Source organism: Monodelphis domestica, chromosome 5 (genome assembly GCF_027887165.1).
Source record: "Monodelphis domestica isolate mMonDom1 chromosome 5, mMonDom1.pri, whole genome shotgun sequence".
NCBI lineage: Eukaryota > Metazoa > Chordata > Mammalia > Didelphimorphia > Didelphidae > Monodelphis > Monodelphis domestica.
The window spans coordinates 80,791,119-80,815,901 of record NC_077231.1 but is presented as its reverse complement, the minus strand read 5'-3'; the positions used below and the strand labels follow the sequence as shown (position 1 = coordinate 80,815,901).

The 24,783-nt window shown below is 38.8% G+C and overlaps 1 protein-coding gene across 6 annotated transcripts in view; it reads right to left on the bottom strand.

The window, feature by feature from the left end:
* CFAP54 (cilia and flagella associated protein 54) overlaps window positions 1–24,783 on the bottom strand; it is a 377,407-nt gene that overhangs the window by 108,851 nt on the left and 243,773 nt on the right. For all 6 annotated transcript variants that reach the window (XM_007503244.3, XM_016425734.2, XM_016425736.2 and 3 more), the window contains 5 exons: window positions 22,827–22,880; window positions 12,453–12,657; window positions 6,112–6,267; window positions 3,322–3,398; window positions 1,095–1,264 (listed from right to left, as the gene is read on the bottom strand). In XM_007503244.3, coding sequence (XP_007503306.2) covers window positions 1,095–1,264; window positions 3,322–3,398; window positions 6,112–6,267; window positions 12,453–12,657; window positions 22,827–22,880 — 662 coding nt within the window. The remainder of the gene's footprint in view (window positions 1–1,094; window positions 1,265–3,321; window positions 3,399–6,111; window positions 6,268–12,452; window positions 12,658–22,826; window positions 22,881–24,783) is intronic.

The window sequence follows — 24,783 nt, the reverse complement described above, 5'->3', positions numbered from 1 at the left end:
TAACCTGGTCATGATAATAGCTTTCTCATTGTTTTTGCTTGCTAGCCTCTTTCCAATCATTCCTCAATCCTGCTGCCAGAGTAATCTTACTAAGGCATATATTTGACCATATCACTCCTCTAGGTTTCTTTAAAACAATGAACAAATAAAAAACCTCTACCTTACGTCTTAGAATCAATACTGTGTATTGGTTCCAAGGCAGAAGAGCAGTAAGGACTAGGCAATGGGGGTTAAGTGACTTGCCCAGGGTCACACAGCTAGGAAGTGTCTGAGGGCAAAATTTAAACCCAGCACTGCCTGTCTTTGGGACTAGCTCTCAATCCACTGAGTGGCCTAGGTGCTCCCACTCCTCTAGTTTTCAATGGCTCCCTATAAACCCCAGAAATGCTTTTTAAACAATTAAATTAAAAACCACTTAAAAAATAATAAAAAGGGGGAAGTTGGGTGGCTCAGTGGATTGAAAGCCAGGTCTAGAAACGGGAGGTCCTAGGTTCAAAATCTGGCCTCAACCACTTCCTAGCTGGATGACCCTGGACAAGTCACTTGACCTCCATTGCCTTGCCACTCTTCTGCCTTGGAGCCAATACACAGTGTTGATTCCAAGAAGGAAGGTAAGGATTTTCAAAATAATAATAATAATAATTAAAAAAAACAGTATGACCACTTCAGCCTAGCTTTGAAGATGGACTCCAACCTAACTTTTCATGATACTGCACATTACTCTCCTTCACATATTCCCTAAACTTGATATTCTAATTCCTGGACCACCAACCTTTGCACCAGAGCCTGGCAATGTACTCCCCCCCCCCCCAATAGCCACCTCTTCTCTCCTTCTAGGACCATCTCTTAGATGGCACTTTCTTTGTGAAAGCCTCCCAGATCACCTCCATCATGGATTCTTTGTCCTTTCTCTAATGCCTTTTATTATCATGCCTGTGTACCTAATGTATCTCCCACATTGGATATAAAGTCTTCAAGGCTGGGGGCTGCTTTGTTTCTTTCTTCAATCCTCAGCACTTGCACTTCGTTTTCAAAAAAAATTGTTGAACTGAGCTAAATTCAGGTTACCACCATCTTCTGCAGGGGTCACTTACCTCAGTGGGGCTTGTTGTCTCTGCATCGCAATAGCGGCTAGCTGTAACTTGACTTCTATCATAATCTCCAATTCTATTGGGCTAAACTGAGTTATCTTCTTGTGACTCAATTCCTCTGCATTTTCTATTAGCATGAGAAGCTTGTCCTCAGCTTCTGCCAATAAAATCCCCTAAAGAACCAAAGAAAGGAAGAAGAATGAAGAAAAAAGGCATGTAAACACCTACTGGATATTGAGCATTGTAAGTGAACCAGTCCCTTTCCACCAGGAACTCAAATAAGAATGGGGGAGACAACCCACATGGAAGGTTTGAGCTGCCCATCAGAGGAAAAGGTCCCTCCAGCCTTGGGGTACTGTGACAAAACAGATGGTAATGTTCCCTCTTTAACATCATTTTAAAGATCAAATCTTATCAGTTTCTTATATTTAACAATCTCACAGTGCCATGGATTTTGGTGGGAAGAATACTACAGGGACAGTTAGGTGGCTCAGTGGTTTGAGAACCAAACCTATAGATAGGGAGTTCTGGGTTCAAAACTAGCTCCGGACACTTCCTAGCTATGTGGCCCTGGGCAAGTCTCTTCACTCTCATTGCCTAGCCCTTACTGCTCTTTTGCCTTGGAACTGATATAGTTTCAATTCTAAGATGGTACTTAAGAGGAAAGGAAGGAAGGAAGGAAGGAAGGAAGGAAGGAAGGAAGGAAGGAAGGAAGGAAGGAAGGAAGGAAGGAAGGAAGGAAGGAAGGAAGGAAGGAAGGAAGGAAGGAAGGAAGGAAGGAAGGAAGGAAGGAAGGAAGGAAGGAAGGAAGGAAGGAAGGAAGGAAGGAAGGAAGGAAGGAAGGAGCAAGGGAGCTAGGGAGGGAGGAAAAAAGGAGGAAAAGAAAGAGCACTATACCAACATCTAAGTCAAACAATCATTCAAATAATTGGTCTACTGTTCAACAAAATTAAAACAAATTAAATTCTCTGTTTCTGTTATGAATCTGTTTCCTGTATATCTTCCCTAATCTATAGAATTATCTGTTTGAAAGTGGTCACATCCAAGGTTTTGCCACCCCCAGCAAACTGGGAAAATATATCCTATTTTTCATCATAGTAGCTAACATGATAGAAAAGGAAAATGATAAATTCTAGAGCAGATGAGGAAAAATAAGTATACTATACACTGTTGGAGAAATGTGAACTGGTATCATTCTGGAGAACAGTTTGAAGAAATACTTGGAACTATGTCCAAAGGGCTATAAAACTGTATACCCTTTGACTCAGCAATGCTACTTACTAGGTCTATATCCCAAAGAGATCAAAGAAAAAGGAAAATGACTTATCTATAAAAATATTTATGGCAGCTCTTTTTATGATGTAAAAGATTTGGGAACTGAAGGGATGGCCATCATTTGGTGAATGATTGAACAAGTTATGGTATATGATTGTAATGAAATAGCTATCTGAAATGATGAGGAAGGGGGAAACTAGTTGGCTCAATGAATTGAGAGCCAGGCTCAGAGAGGTGAGGTCCTGGGTTTATATCTGGATTCAGACATTTCCTAGCTATGGGACCCTGGGCAAGTCATTTAGCCCTCATTGCCTAGCCCTTAATACTCTTCTATCTTGGAATCAATACACAAAATTGATTAAGATGGAAGGTAATGGTTTTAAAAAAAAGAAATGATGAGGGAAGTGGTTTCAGAAAAACCTAGGAAGTTCTAATATAAACTGATGCAGAGTAAAGTAAGCAGAACCAGGTCATTGTACACAGTAACAACAATTTCACAACAATGACCAGCTGTGAAAAATTTATTGACTCTGATTAAGACAATGATCCAAGATAAATACTAAAGGACATGAAAAAATGCTATCCACCTCCAGAAAAAGAACCAAAGAACTCTGAAACATCCCTTTAAATTTACTTTATTTTTCCTTGCTTTTTTTTTTTGCAACAAAGCTAATAAGAAAATATGGTTTGCCTGACTTCACATGAATAGTTATCATATTGCTTGTCTTCTCAATGGTTAGGGGAGAGACTGGAAGGAGAATTGGGAACTTGGTTTTTAAAAAAATTAATATTGAAACAAAATATAACTATTAAAAAAAAAGGATCCCGCACCTCTGTCGCTTTAAAATTAGACTCAGAAACAATATCACTCTGTTGTCTCATAGCAGCATATCCCTAAAAGTGAGCATCACCAAAGTGAAAATGCATTCTACAAAAAGGGAAATCTTCACATTACCTTTAGTTTACCTGGAGACAACTCTTCTTTTGACTTGGTCAGGTTAACATTTGCTGGGGTTTCATCCTTTAAATATTCTTTTATATTGTATCACGAGATTTTTGAAAAGCAAAACAAAGTTCAACATTTCAACTGATGGAACAATAAAAATAATCACAACAATAATAACAAAGTCTTAAGCCCAGTGTTCTTAGTTTGTGTGTTTTGCATTTTAAAATATTTGGATAACTATATTTCAATATCATTGATTACTTTTATAATTGCATGTGCTTTGTGCATTTTAAAACATTCTGAGGAGTGGTCAGCCTATCAAAAGGGAGTCTTTAGTATAAATAAGGTTGAGATCCTGTCTTTCACAGTAAAATATTAACTATCTCTCAAAAGTCCCATGTTCAAATATTATGAGTCCAAGTATCCCAATAATGACAAAAGTAATAACAATAATGATAGCTATAATATTATGATATATAATATAAATATAATAATAAACAGCCATTTATTAAGTCTCTATAATGTGCTAGGTACTGAGTTGGGTACTAGGGATACCAAGACAGAAATGAAACACTACCTAATCTCAACAATCTTCTATCCTCTCATGGAAGACAATATGTATATCTCTAGGTGGCATAATAATAGCTAAAATTTTTATAACACTCTTTTGTTGTTCAGTCATTTCAGTCATGTCTGCCTCTTCATGATCCAATTTTTGTTTTTCTTGGAGAAGATCCTGGAGTGGTTTGCCTTTTCCTTCTCCAACTCATTTTATATATTAGGAAACTGAGGCAAACAGGGTTACATGACTTGCCCAGAGTCACACAGGTAGTAAGTGTCTATGGCCACATTTGAATTCAGGAAGATGAGTCTTCCTGATTCCAGGGCCGGCACTCTGTGCATTATGGTGCCACTCAGCTACAAAGTTCTTCATTTAGATTTTCTCAGTGGATCCTCACAACAAGCCTCTGAGGTGGCTGTTATCATCATCATCATCATTTGCCTGATCCTCAGTTTTCATTTGTATAGGGAATTCCCAGGAAGGAAAGCCCTTCTACCTAAACAGATTGGTAACTTCATATTATAGTCTTAAAGAGTGTCCTGAAGGGACAGTTAGGTAGTTCAGTGGACAATGGCGCAGGCTTGGAGATAGGAAGTCCTAGATTCAAATCTCGTTTAATACACTTCATAGCTGTGTGACTTTGGCATATCACTTAACCCCAAACACCTAGCCCTCCTGTCTTGGAACTAATAGTTAGTATTGCTTCTAAGACAGAAAATAAGTATTTTTTTTAAAGGAGTTGCCTGAGGATATGAGATGTTATGGGTTACCTAGCCCAATGATGGTGAACCCTTTAGAGACTGAGTCCCAAACTGTACTCTGAGGCCCAATATGTACTGCTCCCTTACCCCAGAGAGGGGTGGAGGCAGTGCTCCCATCGGGCTGCTGGGCAGAGGGGGGGATGATGAGAGAAATGTCTTTGGGCATGTTGGGAAGGAGGGAGGAAGAAGCTCCCTCCAGCACATGAGCCATAGGTTCACCAACATGGGCCTAGCCAATATATATCCTATGTGGGACTTGAACTCAAGCCTCTTCAACTCCAAGTCTAGTATTCTATTCTGCATGCCACAATAATTCACAATGCAGAAAGCACTTTGAGAGATTTTTTGAACTCTGTCTGGCTGTCAGGAGATATAGGGCTAGAAAAGAGCTTTAAAATCTCATTTGGTAATCTTTGTCTCTAATGAATAATGCTTGGAAATGATCAAATAAAATATTATTTAAAGAAAAAAATCTCATTTGGGCACATGAGGTACCTTTTATCAACTTAGTGCTTATGAATATAAAAGAATACACAGATGGTACATTTACCAAATGTGCCTTAAAGAACTAACTTTTATGCATCCTTAAAAGTCTTTAAAGCACATTCCTCAGGACAGCCCTCTGAGATAGTGGTATCATCATTCCTGTTTGATGGGTGAGGCAGCCATGATCACAAAGCTGGGCAAATGTTTGAGGAAAGATTTGAACTGAGTTCCACCTTGTTCTAAATTTGCTCTTTACACCATATGACACTGCCCCATGGGCATAACTTTAGCACTAGAAATAAGAGATAAAGTATAGAGAGCATTTATAAGGTTTGTAAAACTTTTGATGGCTTTGTCAGGTGGCTACTAGAAGTGTATTTATGCTCATTTAACAGAGGAAGAAACTGAAGATCAGAGGGTTCAAATGACCTGTCCAGGGACAGAGAGTCCTTAAGTTTCAGGAACCAGATTTCAGCCAAGGTTTCTCAGGACATCAGTCCCAATACTCTGTCAAATCCCCATGATATCTATTTCCCTTGTGTCCATATGCCTCACTATCTCATTACACAATTTGTGTTTATGTATTTTTTACTGAGAGTACATAACTAACAGCATCCCTTTCAGTCAGGATGTTTGTTATTATCTGGAATTATTGTAAACCAGAAACAATGACTTGTCTATAAATACACAGCCAGAACTGTTTTTATGTTACTGGGGGGCTTGGTAAGGTCATGTCTGCTTGCCACTAGCCTCAGAGCTATGTGCACCCCTGAGGAGGTGGGATAATGACCTGGGCCATCACTAGGGTAAGGTGCCTGGAGCTTTGACCCAGGATGCTAAGATTTAGAAGGTGTGGCCAGCACTTAACTTCTCCAGAAAGTAGAAACAACTGGACTTAGCCCCTGTTTGGAAAGATTAATTAGTAAAAATAAGAAACTATCTGGATGGGGTACTTCCTCCTCTGGTAGCTCAGGAAAATCCCATACTGACCTGGGTCCACCATCAGCATCTTCCTCATATCATCGAAGCCTCTTTGCTTTGAGAAGTCAATGCTCTTGTCCAGAGCTCTCTGTGTTCCTTCAGCTGCGGTAAAGTCATTTTGAACTGTCTCTTGAGAGGGGATTATTGAATCTTCAGGGTTTGTACCTTGGAAAATGGCAAACACTAAAAATCATGATTTTGTTTTATTATTTTGTTGATTGTCTAGATGTAAGAAAGTAGTGGAGAATATGTTAATAATGCAGATTAAGTTTAAAAGTGTATTGGGTGTACATTTTTCCTCCTGAAAGCTGGTAATTAAATATATACCTGTACACGCACATTCTTGGTCTCCTCCTTACTTCCTCCATCCCCTGAGGCCTTGTGTCTAGAGGTCTCTCTCCCTGCTTGCTCCAGACCCACCCTGTCATCCTTCTACCCAATTTGGCATAATTGCTCATTATCCTGATAACATTAGACCTTACATTTGTATAACATTTAAACAATTTCTTACATTCTCTCATTTGGTGCTCATAAAGTTCTATGAGGAAGGCCACTCCCTCCTGGAGTGTTCCAATGGGCACCATGTTTTATATTGATTTTGCATTTCTCCAGCTGAAATGTTAGTGGGATTTAATGGAATACTGACATTGCATCTTTATTATACCTGCCACTGCTAGAGAACAACTGTTCCTCTACATACATTCACACACTGCCAAACTTGAAGACCAAGATAAAAGAGGGGTATTTATTGACTTGGAGTGTAATTAAATCAAATAATCAGAACAACTCAGAAATGGCACGATGGGTTCTAACTATCCTTGTTTGGCATTTCTCTTTGTTGAGAATGTTGCTTACCTGCAAATTATAAATGCTAACTGCTACTACGATTTTCCCCCAAAACTTTCATTGCTGCCAGTAGAAGTACCTAACACTAGAATGGAGTTATGACATCCATGATATCAGTACTATGTCTGATGGCGCAGATTCTAATCGATCTGGATCTCCTCGTCCTTTGTGGCTCTCATCCATATCCCCCCTTGAACTCCCCACTCTGGGGAATCACTCAATATGCCAGGGGCACAGTCCTCTAGTCTCTTGACACTACTTGGGTCCCAAAGTGGCACAAAGTCTAACCACTTGGTAACCCTTGATTCTGGCACATGATCAGCATGCTTCCATTTCTGCAAATTCATATTTGCAATTTGGTTGTGGTTGCTGTTCACATGTCACTGGTATTATGCTATAGTCTAGTTATGCCTGCCTCATCGTTCCAGTGGCCCTTGTGTACTCTGCCATTTTGATTCCTCAGAAAGCAATAATTCATGATCTTAGAGCCCCCCCAAAAAAAACAATTCGCTGAAAGATTCTTGGTTTGTTTTCGCTTCCTTTCAGGGAGAGTCTAGAGATGGATGGAACAATAGAGTAATATCCCAAATGCAACTTAGCCCACACTCTTCCTCCAAATTGGATTCATTTTTGCTATGTGGTATTTGTCCACAATGTGTTATTGGACCAGGCCTATGGCTGGATCAGTTCTACATGGGCTCTTCAGCAGTGTGGACAATAAGTATCCTTTATCTTTATGGTTTTTCTTATGGAGAGAGACCTGAGCTGAATTCCTTGGTGATCTTGTCAGCTGTTGTGACTACACAGATGCCTCCTATCTAGCCTCCATCTCTTTGCTGAGACCCCTTCACTCACCAACTGCCAGGCAGGATCTCTCCACTGGAGGTCCCATAGGTGTCGCCACTCAACATGTCTTACACAGAACTCATTCCACACTATACTGAAAACTCTGTGCCTTCCTGGTTTTTCCTGAGGACTTTATCTTCCCTCTGGTATGTGTTCACACCTGTGGAGGTATGCTGGACTCTTTGCTCATCATCGCCCCACAGACCCACTGAATGGGTCATGTGATTTCTATTTCCACAACAATTCTCGTCCTCTTGAGTTTAGAAAGAAGAATCCCTAGTTCAGGTCCTCATCACCTCTCCTTCCAAATAGTAGGACAGTCTCCAAACTGACCTCCCTGACGTGAATCCCTCCCGTCTCCAATTCATTATCCATATAGCTGCTAACATGAGATTCCTACAATATATATGACTATGTCAGTACTTTGCTCAAGAAGGCTCAGTGGTTCCCTATTGCCTTGAGGACTAAACATAAATTCTTCCATTTAATATATAAAGCCCTTTACATGTAACACATGACTGAGGCCCTTCTAATATATATATATATATATATATATATATATATATATATATACATATATATATGTATGTATATATATGATATATTCTAATATTCTATTCTAATCTAATAATCTATTCATATATATAATTGGAAGGGAGGAGCATATATATAGTATCTATATATACATACACACATATTAAGTACTGATTTCTTTATATATATGCTATTTCTCTCAAGTAAAATAATAACAAAGGTAAATAGCAGCAGTAGTAGCTTATATTTATATAGTGCTTTAAGGTTTAGAAAGAGTTAAAAAAAATCTTTACCTTCTGTCTTAGAAGCAATACTAAGTATTGGTTCTCAGGCAGAAGAGTGGTAAGGGCTAGGCAATGGGGGTTACGTGACTTGCCCAGGGTCACATAGCTGGGAAGTGTCTGAGGCCAGATTTGATTACAGGACCTCCCATCTCTAGGCCTGGTTCTCAATCCATTGAGACACCCAGGTGCCCTCTGTAAAACATTTTACAATTAAAATTTTACCTTCACAACAATCTTGGAAGATAGATGCTATTTTTCCACTGATGGGTCTCCCTGATACAGGTTTCTCTCCCCTCATCATCAACCCAATTATCAAAATCCAACCATATCACTCTCCTACTCAGTAGGCTCCAGATGCTCCCTATCAGCCATAAGATCACATATAAAATCCTCAAAGCCCTTCTAACCCTTCCTCACTTTCACTACTGCCACTGCCTTTCCAGTTTTCTTATGACTGGGAGCCCAGTACATACTCAACTCAGTGACATTGGCCCCCTTGTTGTCCCATGAACAAGATATTTCTTTTCTCTCAGCTCCAGGCATTTTCTCTGGCAACCCCCAAGCCTAGAACATACTCCTTCTTGATCACCTCTTGACTTCTCTGACTTCCTTCAAGTCCTATCTACAATCCCATCTTCTAAAGAAAGCCTTTTCTAATCCCTCTTAATTCTAGCACCTTCCCTCGGTTGATTATTTTTTACTTATTCTGTCTATAGTTTTTTTTTTTTTTTGGTGCAAAGTTGTTTATGTGTTGTCTCCTCCATTAAATTCCTAGAGGGCAGGGATCATCTTTTGTCATTCTTTGTATCTCTAGCACTTAGCACAGTGCCTGACAGATAGTAGTCTCTCTCTCTCTCTCTCTCTCTCTCTCTCTCTCTCTCTCTCTCTCTCTCTCTCTCTCTCTCTCTCTCTCTCTCTCTCTCTTTTTATATATATATGTATGTATGTATTTATTTTTATTTTTTTGGACTGGCTAAGCACCTACGAATACTGATATCTTTTTGTTTACTTTTTCTCCAAAAAACATCCATAACATTTTTTCTAATCATGAAGTACAGAAATAAGCTTCCTAATACCATTAATTGGTTCAATGAAGACATTCTATTAGATGAAACAATGATGGAGAGGGCAGTTAGTTCTATAGAAAATTTATCACACACACAGACATCACACCAGGATTTTCTTATATGTTAAGTTTTTCACTCCTGGGGTTGGGTGGCAAACATCATTAGTTTGCATATAGAAATGCCTTCATAGGAAATCTTTGCAAATTATTTCTCCCATTTAAATAATTTCATTTCAAAACAGCCTATTCCTTCCTTTATAACTAAAGTTATTCTAAAATAAATGTTAGGGGATTTTCTACTTTATACACACATACACTTTTTAGTATAAACTCAAAATAGTTGCTGATTGCTTTAGAGACTTTACAAAGTTCAATAAATTAAAACCAACTAATCATCAGCAAATTAGAGCAAATCCTCAATAATGTGAAGTAACTGGTCAATCTGACTTGGTGAAAAGTCTATATTATGGAATATTTGAAAAGAAGTAGAGTTTGATTACTTTCACTAATGTGCTATGTCTAAGCTAATTATTATTTTGATTTTTATTAGGGAATAGATAAGAATATTTTTTAATTATCAGATCAGTTTTGAATAAATGGGTACTCCCAAAGTACTCAAAGATTTCAAGAAAGTTTCTTATCCTGAACGGTTTCAAAAATTCTCTCACGATTTTGTGTTCTTTTGGAATCATTGAAAGCACATTGGTTTCCAAATGCAACTGAGCCTGCTCTCTTGTAATTCAATGCTCTACTCAACTCATTGTCCTTGCTGAATATCTAATACATATGTTGACCTATATAGGATGTAGTAGAAAGAGGTGTTGCATAAGGTACCAGCCCAGCCCTAGGTTTGAATCTTACCTCTGACACTTATTAGCTCTGTTACTCTTATAAAAGGAAATAATGATACTTCATAGAACAAAGATATTCAGAGGAATAATGTAGAGGTGAAATGAGATACAGGGTATCTTCAAGCATTTTCTACATACTACTTACTATTATTGCTTCATGAACTCCCCACTGAAGGACATCCTATAGCCCTAAGGAATTAAAACTGTATAAGACCCAAAAGTCAGAGCAGAGATATAAAATTAGTAAGGAGCCAGGAGCATATTATCTGTCTGGCAAAAGGAGTCTGGCTGTATGACTGCACAAGAATATATGCCAGTCATGAAGCAAGAATGAGAGACAACTGGTGGTCAGGTGGGTTAGGGCACCTGGAGGAAAGCTTCCTCTTCCAAGGGAGAATCTATAAAAAGAAAGGAAGAGAATAAAAGAGGCTGAGAGGAAGGAAGGAAGGAAGGAAGGAAGGAAGGAAGGAAGGAAGGAAGGAAGGAAGGAAGGAAGGAAGGAAGGAAGGAAAGAAGAAAAGGAAGAGGGGAGGAAGAAGGGAGGCACAGAGAACAAGGCAAGGAAGAGGAAAGAAAAAGGGAGAAGGGAAGGATAAGGAGGAAAGGGGAAAGGAAAGGGTGAAGAGAAAATGGTAGGGAGGCATTTATTAATACTAAGCTTTGAACTTATAAATAGAAAAGAAAGCCAGGACCTGCTCCCCAGTTTTCATTCTAATTGGAGAGACCATTCCTGGAGGAGGTTTGGGTTCAGCCATGAGTCAGATGCAAAGGCCCAGTGACCACAGGTTGCAGATGTTGAACCATCCAATAGTGCCCGAGTAATCTTCAGCCCAACCCTGTCCAAATTCCAATTTAGAAAATTACAGATTCTAAGTTAGCCATGTCTGAATTCATAAAAGGTTTCTGTATTTAAACAAATGGAAATGCCATGATATTATCAACAAAAGATACGTTCCCCAATCCCCTTTGGTCTTAAGCTCTGCAACTGTGCCTTCCAAAAGCCACCTATCATTAAGTGTTCACCTGAGTTGTCCCAAGAGGAAAACTTTTTTTGCTTTAGAAATATCATTGCATTTACATGACCACAAAGGATATGCTTCAGCTATCATGTGTGCTCCCTCCATTGAATAAAAGTTCTCATACAAGTCTTCCATTAAGTTGTTGTGATGCCTGAGTCAAGCTGATTTCAGCCCATCTTCTTTCCATCATCTACTCTAGGCAACAGTTGGAGGCCTAGAAATCATTTCCTAAACTTCACTGAGGCAGCTAGTTAGTGCATTTGGACAGAGGGTGGTAGCCTAGAGTTGGGAAACCTGACATTCAAATCCAGGCTCAGATATTCCTAGTTTTACTAGCTATGTGACTCAGGGCAAGTCACTTAAAAAAACCCAAAAAACAAACCTGTTTCCTTGACTATAAAATGGGGCTAATAATGTGGCAATTGTTCTCCATCATTCTACCCCCACAACCCATTGTTGTTTTGAGGATCAAATGAGATCTTTGTAATGCCCTTAGCAAAGTCTTTGGCACATGCCGGCACTCTATAGGAATATTATTATTATTTTTATCATCATTATACCTAACGTAAAAGTCATAACTAGAAGAGACCTTAGAGATCATTTAGTTCTAGCCAGATCATGGAGGTAGTGGCCAAATTAAAATTCGAACATTGTGCTTCTGGCCTCTGAATTCAGCCTTATTAACACTGCTCCAAGCTATGCATCCCCCACTCCCCCCACCACCACTGACCCACCTAATGTTGCAAAAATGGAATATCATTTCCTTCCAGCAACAAGAGCTGAGGCTCATTTCTTGACTTTCATAGTTGTCCACGGAAGGGTTGATGTATTGTAGATAGGGCTAAAAATCACTCCCAACATACCTTATCTACAGAGACAGTGCCAGCTCCCCAACTGGGTTTACCTTTAAAGACTGAAGCACTGGCTTTGCTCTTCTGGGTAAAGTCCTGGAAGAATGCTGTTGTATCCCTAACTGGGAAGCAATTTATGGTTGCAGCCAAACTGATTAAAAAGCGCATTTTGACCAAAGTAAACTTATAGGAGAAAGATGGTTGGCAAATCGAAATAATGTATAGGGGGATGCCTTGATTCATTAAATCTTCCAGGGCCTAGAAAAGAGAATGGGAACAAGAATTAGAAAAGCATCATTTTAGAAGCTATCAGTTTCATTTCCCCTTGAATATAGGACAGAAGAAATGTCACTTTCTTCCCATCCCTAGTCCTCCAGGACTATTCAGAACTTGTTAGGACCATGATGGTGGACCTATGACATACATGTCAGCACTGACACACTTAGCCATCTTCTATGGCACACGGGTGCATGTGGCCACATACAGAGAACTATGGGGCTGCATGCCAAGAAGGACGTTTTTTTCTTGAAGTGACACATCAACTGAGTTATACTCAGTTTTTTGGTGAATTTGGTCACACCAAGCTCAAAAGGTTTCCCATCACTGTGTTAGGAGAATAATGGAAACTCCTATCTTGCTAAAAATATGGCAGTCACCAAAGTGATGCCATGTTGATTCCACATCGATCCACTAGGCTTTCTAGTCCAGCAGCAGATGAGGTGCCACAGAATTGTGGCACACATTGGCATGGGGGATGCAAGCTAACCTCATCTATGTTCCCATCAAAAGATGGTAGGTACTACTTTGCAATACTGAATACGTCAGCATGCACTCCAAGGAGAACCCATAGGGAGGCCAGGAAAATGGAGATCAGTGCACAATAGTAATAGAGAGCTTTCAAGTTTACAAAGGGCTTAACATATTTGATCTTATTTGATCTCAGCTGGAAAATTTTGGAGTATTTAACCCAGGGAAGAGAAGATTGGCAGGGAGGGGAGGAGATGATCATTGCTTATAAGTACATGAAGGATTGTCATGTGGAAAGGGGACAGATAAATGAATGAAAATAGGCATGTAGATGTGCCTGAATCAATGAATGAGTGAAAAGTTCTTGCAGTATGGCTATCCCTGCACTAAGGACTGGGGATACAAAATGAAAGGCAATATGGTTACTCACAAGGAGTCATTCACATGTGAGTGGAGGGAGATCACTGAGTGGGTAGTTGCAGACAGTTTCAGTTCAATCTAAGGAATCCATTCTGAACAATTAGAGCTATCTGAAAGTACAATGTGCGTTTCTGGGTAGTAATGTGTTTCCTTTCAGTGAAGATCATCAAGAGGAGGTTTGATGAATACTTTGCTGGGGGGGGGGGGAGTATTTAGGTTGGGTTAGATGACCTCTGAGGTCCCTTCCAATTGCTGCAATTCTAATGTTAAGTGAGATTGTACAAAAGGTAATCTCTCTCCTAAAAAGGAGTCAACATACTCTGCATACCCAACTTGCACCTCCAGACCTTTGACAAACTCAAGTCCAGACTGTTCCCTTATCATTCTGTTCCAGTTCTTGTTCCAGGACACTCCCACAATCCTCTTCAGTGACCTCAGCACACACAAAGACCAAAATATTCATATCAGTGACACTCCTAACATCATGGCTCCTTTGTTTCTCAACCTTCATGACCTCCATCCCTATTCTACCTAGTCCTACTTAGGAATCATCATCCCTTGAGCCTCCCCACAATTCCTGTTCTCTAACTAAGATCTGGAATTCTGTTTTTTTTTTTAATCATAATTTCTTATCCTTCTAACTCTCCCGCCATTTTAATCCTCCTAAACTTGATCTTCATCTTAGTCAATTCCTCTGTTCCTTAATCTCTGCTTGATTTCCCTGCTGATCTCTCCAATTCCTTTTCCTTCATGGCCTGACCCTATTGACTGTCCCTGCCAACTCTCCAATGCATCATCTTCTTGACCTCCACTGTTCTTACCCTGTGAAAGCCCATCACTGTGTAATTGCACTGCTGAAATAAATTACAATTTATAACATGGAATTGATGGGTCTACTATAAATTCAAATTATCTAGTCCAACTGGGCTATCATGACAGCCCAGAACTCCTCTCAGTGGCATTCAAACAGCAATTGTAACAAAAGCATTTTTTCTTTTGGCCATAGTATCTGTTCTACTTCTTTTTCTCTCAGAAGATGACCTTGACTTTTACTTGATTAAAGCTGTTATGAGAATCATTCATCTCTCCACTTAAAAAACCTTTCTGTTACATTGTCCATCCTCCTCTCTTTCTCTCCAGTATCTGAGGATTCTTGATTCTCTTCCCTTAGAAAGATTATCTCTGTCTTTGACTCTCATTATGACTCACTCTCTCTCTCTCTCTCTCTCTCTCTCTCTCTCTCTCTCTCTCTCTCTCTCTCTCTCTCTCTTTCTACTCTGCGAGCAAACATACTTAGATTTCCTTGATCTCTAAAAAAAATTAAATATACAAACCCAGCAACTATATAAATACAATTGCAAAACTTTTCTCACAAATACAGTCTAAACTAAATTGGAAAAATATTAATTGATCATAGGCTGAGTCAATATGATAAAAAAATGACAATGCTACCTAAATTAATTTACCTATTTAGTGTCATATCAAACTATCCAAAAATTATTTCCAAGAACTAGAATAATAACAAAATTCATATGGAAAAACAAAAGTTCCAGAATATCAAGGAAATTTAAAAAATGAAACAAAAGAAAAACTTCCTTTGATCCAGTACTCCTCCCTCAATCTTCCAACTATTTTTCTTCTCCCCTTCATTGCTAAGTTTCTAGAATGCATAGTTTACTCTCATTGCCTACACTTTCTAACCATCCAGTTCCTCCTCAATTATCTGCTGTATAATCTGCTTTGGAGAACACTAGAAAAGAAGGCTTTTGAAATTAAAGCCCTTAGCAATGTCAAATCATTCTAAATCAGAAAGACAATCTTATCAGTAGAAAATGGTATTTAAGAAGCTTGACCATCATCTAGGTACCTGCCATCTTAAGCACCAAAAGGTCTTTTCATCTAACCAGCAACTAAAATCTTCTCTATTGTTTCCTCAATTAAAATGTAAACTCCTTGAGAGCAGGGGCTATCTGATTTTTCTCTCAGTGTCCCCAGAGCTTTGCAAACACTAAGTCCTTTGCAGGCATTTAGTAAAGGCTTTTTAAAAATTAATTAATGCAACATTCATTTATTCACTGTGCTACTTGAAAACTGTTTTCTCCAAGATCACCAAAGGCATTTTCTCAATAATGATCTTTTTTACCTTACTGCAGAGGATGATGCTGATGCCATTTTCCTCCCTTCTTAATACTCTTTCCTCTCTTCATTTCCATGCTGCTACTATCTTCATTTCCCTACCTTTCTGACCTATATTTCTTCTTTAATTTCCCCTAACTGGCTATCCTTGAGGCTCTGTCCTTGGTTTTCTTCTCTTCTAGGTTGAAATTCTCTACCATGACAATATCATCCACTTACTTGAATTGAGCTATCACTTTTATGTATGTACTTCCCATCCAAGGGATAATACCTAGGGAAGTTTTGTCCTGAATTTCCAGCTACTAGCTGGACATCACCTGAGTGTCCCATTGAACTAATTCCCCCCCCCCCCAAATCCATCCTTTCTTTAACTTCTGTTTGTATTGCTGCTACTGTAATCCTTTTGTCACCCAGGTTCATAACCCCAGAGTCATATTTTTCCTTTCTCTTCCCTTCAGTTCTCACATTAAAATCTGAATTCTTCCTTGGCAATAATGCTCTCCTTTGTCTTTTCTACTAATATTCTTACCATCCAAATTCAATCCTGACAATCTAGACAACTAGTATGATCCTCTCCTTGGTTTCTGACCTTCAAACTCTATTCTTTAATTTATCCTATACCTAACCATGAAAAGTTCCCAATATGCAAAAATAGGATGACAATATGTCCCTGCTTGCCATATTTTTAGTCCCTACCTTATGTCTTAGAATCAATACTGTATATTTGTAGCCATTTTCTACAATACAAAATACATAGGCTTTAACCTAGTGTTTGTATGTCTCCATAATCTGTTTACAGCCAAGTTTACATTGAACTACTGGCTACTCCTTCATCTCATCCTATCCTCTTCTTTCCTCTTTCTGATTCTCTTAGCTCAGACCCCACACAATTAAAACTAGATCTAAACAACTGGAAAAACATTAACTGCTCATGGGTAGGACGAGCTAACATAATAAAAATGACCATCCTACCCAAACATATTTACTTATTTAGTGCCATATCCATCGAACTACCAAAAAACATTTTTACTGAATTAGAAAAAACCATAACAAGGTTCATTTGGAAGAACAAAAGATCAAGGATATCCAGGGAAATCATGAAAAAAAATGTGAAGGAAGGAGGACTTGCAGTCCCAGATCTCAAACTATACTATAAAGCAGTGGTCATCAAAACAATTTTGTACTGGCTAAGAGACAAAAAGGCGGATCAGTGGAATATATTTGGGGTAAATGACCTCAGCAAGACAGTCCAGGATAAGCCCAAAGATCCCAGCTTTGGGGACCAAAATGACTATTTTATAAATATTGCTGGGAAAATTGGAAGACGGCATGGGAGAGTTTAGGTTTGGATCAACCTCTCACACCCTACACCAAGATAAACTCAGAATGGGTGAATGACCTGAATATAAAGAAGGAAACTATAAGCAAATTAGGTGAACACAGAATAGTATACTTGTCAGATCTTTGGGAAAGGAAAGACTTTAAAACCAAGCAAGAGCTAGAAAAAAATCACAAAATGTAAAATCAATAATTTTGATTACATCAAATTTAAAAGGTTTTGTACAAACAAAACTAATGCATCCAAAATTAGAAGGGAAGCAACAAATTGGGAAACAATCTTCATTACAAAAACCTCTGACAAATGTCTAATTACTCAAATTTATAAAGAGCTAAACCAATTGTACAAAAAATCAAGCCATTCTCCAAATGATAAATGGGCAAGGGACATGAATAGGCAATTTTCAGTTAAAGAAATCAAAACTGTTAATAAGCACATGAAAAAGTGTTCTAAATCTCTTATAATCAGAGAAATGAAAATCAGAACAACTCTGAGGTATCACCTCACACCTAGCAGATTGGCTAACAAGACAGAAAAGGAAAATAATGAATGCTGGAGGGGATATAGCAAAGTCAGGACATTAATACATTGCTGGTGGAGTTGTGAATTGATCCAACCATTCTGGAGGGCAATTTGGAACTATGTCCAAAGGGAGATAAAAGACTGTCTGCCCTTTGATCCAGCCATAGCACTGCTGGGTTTGTACCCCAAAGAGATAATGAGGAAAAAGACATATACAAAAATATTCATTGCTACGCTCTTTGTGGTGGCAAAAAATTGGAAAATGAGGGGTTGCCCTTCAATTGAGGAATGGCTGAACAAATTGCGGTATATGTTGGTGATGGAATACTATTGTGCTCAAAGGAATAATAGAGTGGAGGAATTCCATGGAGACTAGAATGACCTCCAGGAACTGAGGCAGAGTGAGAGGAGCAGAACCAGGAGAATATTGTACACAGAGACTGATACCCTGTGGTACAATCAAATGTAATGGACTTCTCCATTAGTGGCAGTGCAGTGATCATGAACAACTTGGAGAAATCTATGAGAAAAACCACTATCCATATTCAGAGGAAAAACTGTGGGAGTAGAAACACAGAAGAAAAACAATTGCTTGAATACATGGGTTGAAGGGATATGGCTGGGGATGGAGACTCTAAATGAACATCCTAGTATAAACAACAACATGGAAATGGGTTCTGATCAAGGACACAAAGTAATACCCAATAAAATTGCCTGTCAGCTGCTGGAGCGGTGGGTGGAGGGGAGGGAGGGAAATAATGTGATTATTTTAACCAAGGAATAATGTTCTAAATTGACTAAATAAACTAATTTAAAAAATAAAAATAAAAAAACAAATTCACAGGTACTCCCCCTGCAGACATCCCTTACAGAATCCCCATATTAACAATCCCTGTCCAAGCTAATGTTGAATCCTCTCTAGAATGTCTTCAACAAGTATTTGTTTGGACTCTTCCCCAATACCCACATAAGAGGGCACATTCTAACTTTAAATCTGACTTCTTAATAGATTCTGCCTCTTTCTCTTCTGACTAAAGGCTAGCTGTTCCTACTGGTCTTAATCTCTGCTAGTATAATGGAGGAGATGAGAGGACAGGGGAGGAGAGGAGAAAAGTTGAAGGGATTGGATTCTCTCCTCCCTTACTTATGGGGAGAGGTAAGCCAGGTCCTGCCCCCTTGAAAAGGGGATGACTCCACAGGGAGGTTACTTGGGATGTGGAGGATAGGAGACAGGAATGGGGTTTGATAAATGGAGAAATACTGCATCTCCCTCATAAGAGTTATAGACCCTGAGGACAGAACTGTCCCTGTGAGACAGGATGGCCCTTAGTAATTTCCACCACCCCAAGGGGACCTCAACTGCTGGCCCCCAGGGGTTTAGGTATGACCAAATGCCAAGGAAAGAATGATGGCTTCCTTGGTCAGAGATATTGAGTCTCAGAGGTTGGAATCAACCCCCTCTTTGTGAGAACCTACTCTCCTTGCTTGATCCCTGAGACAATCCAAATCCAAAGTCTCAATATTTTCAAAAGGATTTATTCAGGTTATTTGGGGTAGGCAATGGTGAAGTATGAGAGGGAAAAAGGAAAGAGATTGAAGGGGAGCCCTAGAAGTTGCTTATCTTACACTAGGAAAATGGAACTGCTAGGCTCACTGCCCAGGAAAATAGACTTTCAGAATCACTGAATTAGACTGGGGTAAGGTGAAGAGAAAGTACAAAAATTGACAATCACTGGGTCTCTAGTCTTCCATCTCACAATCAAAATACATCTCCAAAGGCTAGACTCCCATTGTCAGTCACCAAATAGATCCCAAAGAGATGACTTTGTTTGTTATCCCAGCATTCATACCTATGATATTAATACAGCACTACCACATTTGGACAATGGTACAAAACTAAGTTTCCACAAATAGAGAACATTTTTTATAGAACTTTGATGTAATCAGTGATGATAATTACATACAAACACTTAAGGATCAACAGGAGATTACTGAGAAATATTCTTTAATGTTACTTTCCCTGAATGCTAAAAAAAAATAGTGTGATCTAAAGGGTATTATACAGCCCCAAAATAGTGTTTTAATTAGTTAACTAATGAGTTCATTACTTTGCCATTCTCGTTTTATATAAAAGGAAAAAGATCTGAGTGACATTTCCTTTATACATAAAATTATTCCTATGGGAGAAAGCAGGAAGAAATGGAAAAGCTGGCCTGACATTTCTTTCTGAAAAGAAACAAATACTCTCAAGCTTCCTCAGGTCTTAGGATCTTGAATGAAATATAAATGTGTGATTACATCCTCCTAATGGCAGCCTTTTCAGGGCACGCTCCTTGCAGAGAACTCAAGATTCATTTCATATTCTAATGCAGAAAAAAGAGGCATCTGAAAATGAAGTCTTCAGAATAAAAAGTGAGCAATAAAAGAGAAGATTCATGAAGCTACTTTTATTCAGAGGAAAGTTACATTCCTAGTACAAGTTATATGACATGGAAATCACCCATAAATGAATTTGGAAAGAAAGTCTTCTCAAAACTCATTAAGAAAAGTAAAGAACTTTTTCAAGAGAATAGAGCCCTGAGATGGTATAGAAAGCTGCCCATGTTATTTGGGGTCATTTTCCATAGCAAAATAGCTTTTCTGTTCCATTCTCTCTGACTTGCCTGTCAATTCATATTCATAAAAGAGTCCTATTGTGGCTGAATGTCTTCCTAGATATATGAACAACTCATCTTTGTTAAGTATGGTCCTTTCATGGCTATTACTCTATCTACATAAAGCTCATCCATTCTTGTTTATGTTGGAGGCTCTGGGCAAGTCACCAAGGCATTTACTCCAAGTTTATTTTATTCTTTTGAAAATTACATAATGGAAGGATTGGGATGTGTGAAACAACTTTCTGCTTTCTTAGAGAAATTGCCTGAAAGTTCAAGCGTTGTCTTGTCATTATACGTGATTAAAATATAGAAAAAATCCCAAATGGCCTTATGGAAGGTAATCTTCTCAGAACAAAATGAAGATTAAGAGGAGGAAGGCAAGGATGAAGGAAAAGCCATGCTGGATGTCCAGGAATTTCAAATAATGAAGCTCCATGGAGGCATTCGAGAACATTTGATAAACATCTAATGAGGAATTTGAATTTTGCTGAATATATATTCAGAGAGAGCAGGGAGATGGCTCAGTGAATTGAAAGCCAGGTTTGGAGATGGGAAGAGCTGGGTTCTAATCTGGCCTCTGATACTTTCTAGCTGTATGTCCCTGGACAAGTCACTTGACCCCCATAGCTTGGTCCTTACCACTCTTCTGTCTTGGAACTGATATTGGTATTGATTCTAAGAATGAAGGTAAGGGTTTTAAAAAATGAAAAAGAAAATATATGCTGAAATAATGCATGTAAGTATATACATATATGCATACATGTATATAATTATACATCCATGTGCCTATGTGGTTCAGGTTAAGTCAATAAGCAGTTATAAAGCTTCTATTATATATTATTCAGTGCTATAAATACAAAGGCAAAAACCAAAATCAAAAAACCAAGTTCCCCTCTCAAAGAGTTCACTGTCCAATGTTGGGAACAAAACAACTATATAAAAATGTATGTATATATATATATATATACATATATATACATACACACACACATATATATATACAGGATAAATTGGAGAAAGCAACAGAAAAAGATCACTAGGATGAGAGGGGTTGGAAAAGGATCCTTGAAGTAAGGGAGACTTTAGATGAAACTTTAAGGAAGCCAGGAGACCAGAATGAGAAGGGACAGAATGTCAGACATGAGGGACAGACAGGGAAGATGTCCAGAGTTAAGAGGTGGAGTATGTTTCCATAGCTGGAAAAAATGGGGGCAGTAACTGACATTTAGCCCTAAACAGCTTTCTTATACTCTTGGCATTCCTACATGGATTTAATTACCATCCCTAGGTTGATGATTCTGAAATCTCCCCTTCTTTCCCCTACCTTTCTACTGTCCTGAAATCTTGCATATCCAACTGCCTTTCAGAAATCTCAAATTGGATGTCCAGCAGACATATTAAAGCACATGCCCAAAACTGAACTCATTATCTTCTCCCCTAAATTCTCCCCTTCTCCACCTTCCTTATTACTCTTGAGGGCAACACCAACCTCCCAGGCACTCAAATTGGACACCTTAGGAGTCAGCCTGGACTCCTCACCCTCTCTTACTCTACCATGTTCAAGATGATGCCAAGGCCTGTTCATTTTATCTTTGTATCATCTCTTAATTATACCCTCTTCTCTCTTTAATGCAGGATCCCCCTTGCCGCCAATAGAGATCAGAATAACCTCATACCTGGACTATGGAAATAGCATCCTGGTGGGTCTGCCTGCCTCAAGTCTCTCCCCACTCCAATCCACCTTCCATTTTCCTGAAGCATCAGCCTAACCACATCATTTCTCTTCCTAAAAAATTGGAGTGGTTCCCTATTATCTCCAGGAAGAAATACAAAACAATGTTTGTCTTTCAAAGCCCTTCATAACCTAGCCCCATCTTGCCTTTCCAATTTACTTACACACTATCCCCCAAAACATACTCTTTGATCTCATAACACTGGCTTCCTGGTTGTCCCATAAACAAGATACTTTGTCTTTAAGCTTTGGGCATTTTCTCTGGCTATCCCCAGGCTTGGAACAGCCTCCCGCCTCCCTGGTTTCCTTCAAGTCCCAAATAAAATTCTACCTTCTACAGAAAGCTTTTCCCCAAACCCTTTTAATTCCAACAACTTCCCTCTATTAATTATGTCCCATATATCCTTGATATTGCTTGTTTATACATATTTATTTATTGTTTTCTGCCATTAGATTGTAAGTTCCTTGAGGGAAGGAACTGTTGTTGGCTTCTTTTTGTATCTCCAGCACTTAGGTCAGTGCCTGGGACATAGTAGGCACTTAATAAATGAGTGACTGACATATTCTTGAAATTCAGGCCTGACTTCATCTTCGCATTTTGAGATAAAGCACAGGTAAGTCAGAAAAGGGAGTAAACTTCTAACTCAACAAACTCCTTTCCTTTGTAGTAGACCCAATATTGGTGCCACTAATGATGACCATATCATATTGCTTGCCTTCTCAAGGGATGGGAAGGGGCAGGGGGAGAGCGAAAATTTGGAATTCAAATTTTTTAAATGTGTGTTATATTTTTTTAATGGAGAAGAAATACTTAATGAAATAAATAAAAGTATATTTTTTAAAATGATGTTATACAAAAAAGTATTTTGCTTACCTGTATATTTTCTTTGCTCAAATAAGAGTGTCCTGCTTGAAAGGGCTGCATGATCTGTTGCAAACACAATATTAGAATTAATGTGAGGATTTTTTAAGGTTGACAGAGTGAATTTAATTGAATGTTGCTATAGCAATATGTTCTAGAGTATTTTTAAGAGACTGTCCCAGTTGGCCCAGGGGTCTCTTGTAAACTCTGTACCATCACTAGCAATAATTGGATGATGAATAGGAAGAATTCCTCTTTTGTAGGAAGGTGAACATACCCATTCCTTCTTACAGTACAAATTAACCTAAGGAAAGACTTCTGCAATATTGATTGGAGTCAGAAAGGCAAAGGGTGTGTGTATGGGGGGTGGGGGGGAAAGAAGCTGCTGGGATCAAACTTCACCTCTGATCATTATTGCTTGGCTGATCTTAGGGAAGCCCAAGTCATTGGAGACATAGATTTTTCAAGATGGTAGAACATCAGCTCAGAGTTTTAGTCTACCCCCTCTTTTTATAGGTGAAGGAAACTGCGATCCACAGTGGTTCAATAGCTTGTCCAAGGTCACACAGTGAACTATTAATCAACTCATTCCTATTTTTTCCTGACTCCCAGAGAGTAAGGGACACTCAGTTTGGGGATATGAAATGAAATCAAGTTAACTTGTCCATGTGGGGATCAAACCAATTAACATGAACATTTTTAGCACCACATTTTAACCAATCGTTTGTTGTCTCAGTTTTTTTTTTCAGTCATGACTGACTTTGTGATCCCATTTGATTTTTTTTTAACCACTTAGACTGACAAAGTCTCTGAACGAATGATTACAAAATCCTTGTATCCTAACCTCTCTTTCTTCCTTTATCTAGATCTAGATCCGTTACTGTAAAGAAAGCACACCTAGGCTGGGCACCAAAGCCTAAGTCTTGCTTGTAAATCCTTCTTTGAACAGCTCCCAAAGTCCACTACTCTCCAGAGCTTGTGCCAGCTTCCCAACTGCCCCAATCTCAAGGCTTCCCCAACCTATCTCTTCAATGGACACTTTGAAGTACATTTCCCTGTTGAATAACATTATTCTCTGTTCTCTCATTTCCCATCCTGTGCTTTCGCAATCTTTTTCTGGGTTCTCAGCAATTCTCTGCTCTTCCTCCTCTTCCTCTGATTCATCCTACTGATTCATCAACAGTAATAGCAGTAGCATTAACAACAACTTATATTTATACAAGGTTCATGGTAAATAGGTGCCATATAGAGATTCTCATCTAGTTTCATGACAACCCTGTGAACCAGATCACTGAAACAGTATTATCCTTGTTTTATATTTTACCAAGCCAAGGCTCAGACAAGTTAAGTAAAGAATGAAGTTTGGACTAGTAGAAAGAGATATGGCACTGGGAAAACTAATATGGTCCCTAAATTGAATTAAGAAAGACATGGTCTCTAGAGCCAGGGATTTTTAAAAAACTCTTTCTTTCTGTCTTAGAATCAGTACTAAGTACTGGTCCCAAGGCAAAAGAGCAGTAAGGGCTTAAGTGACTTGCCCAGGGTCACATAGCTAAGAAGTGTCTGAGGGCAGATTTGAACCCAGGTCCTTCTGACTCCAGACCTAGTGTTCCATCCATTGAGCCTCCTAGCTGCCCCAGGCCCAGGGATTTATAATTCAATTGTGCCTCTATCATAATGAGATCATAAGTAGAAGATTGTTTTTCATTCTGGATGTTACATTTTAGGAAGGCCATTGGAGAGCATCAAGAGCAGGACAATCTAGATAATGAATGACCTAGGCCTAGAATAGTGGTTCCCAAAGCATGGTGCATGGACCTTTTGCAATTTCCAAGACCTCTATAAGGTCATTCTATTTGCAGAAGAGTTATAAGACATTTAAATATAGTTAAAATATGATGCTAAAAATGATGATGTTAATGGGTTTGATTTTCATATAGACCAGTTAATTTGATTTCATTTTATATCC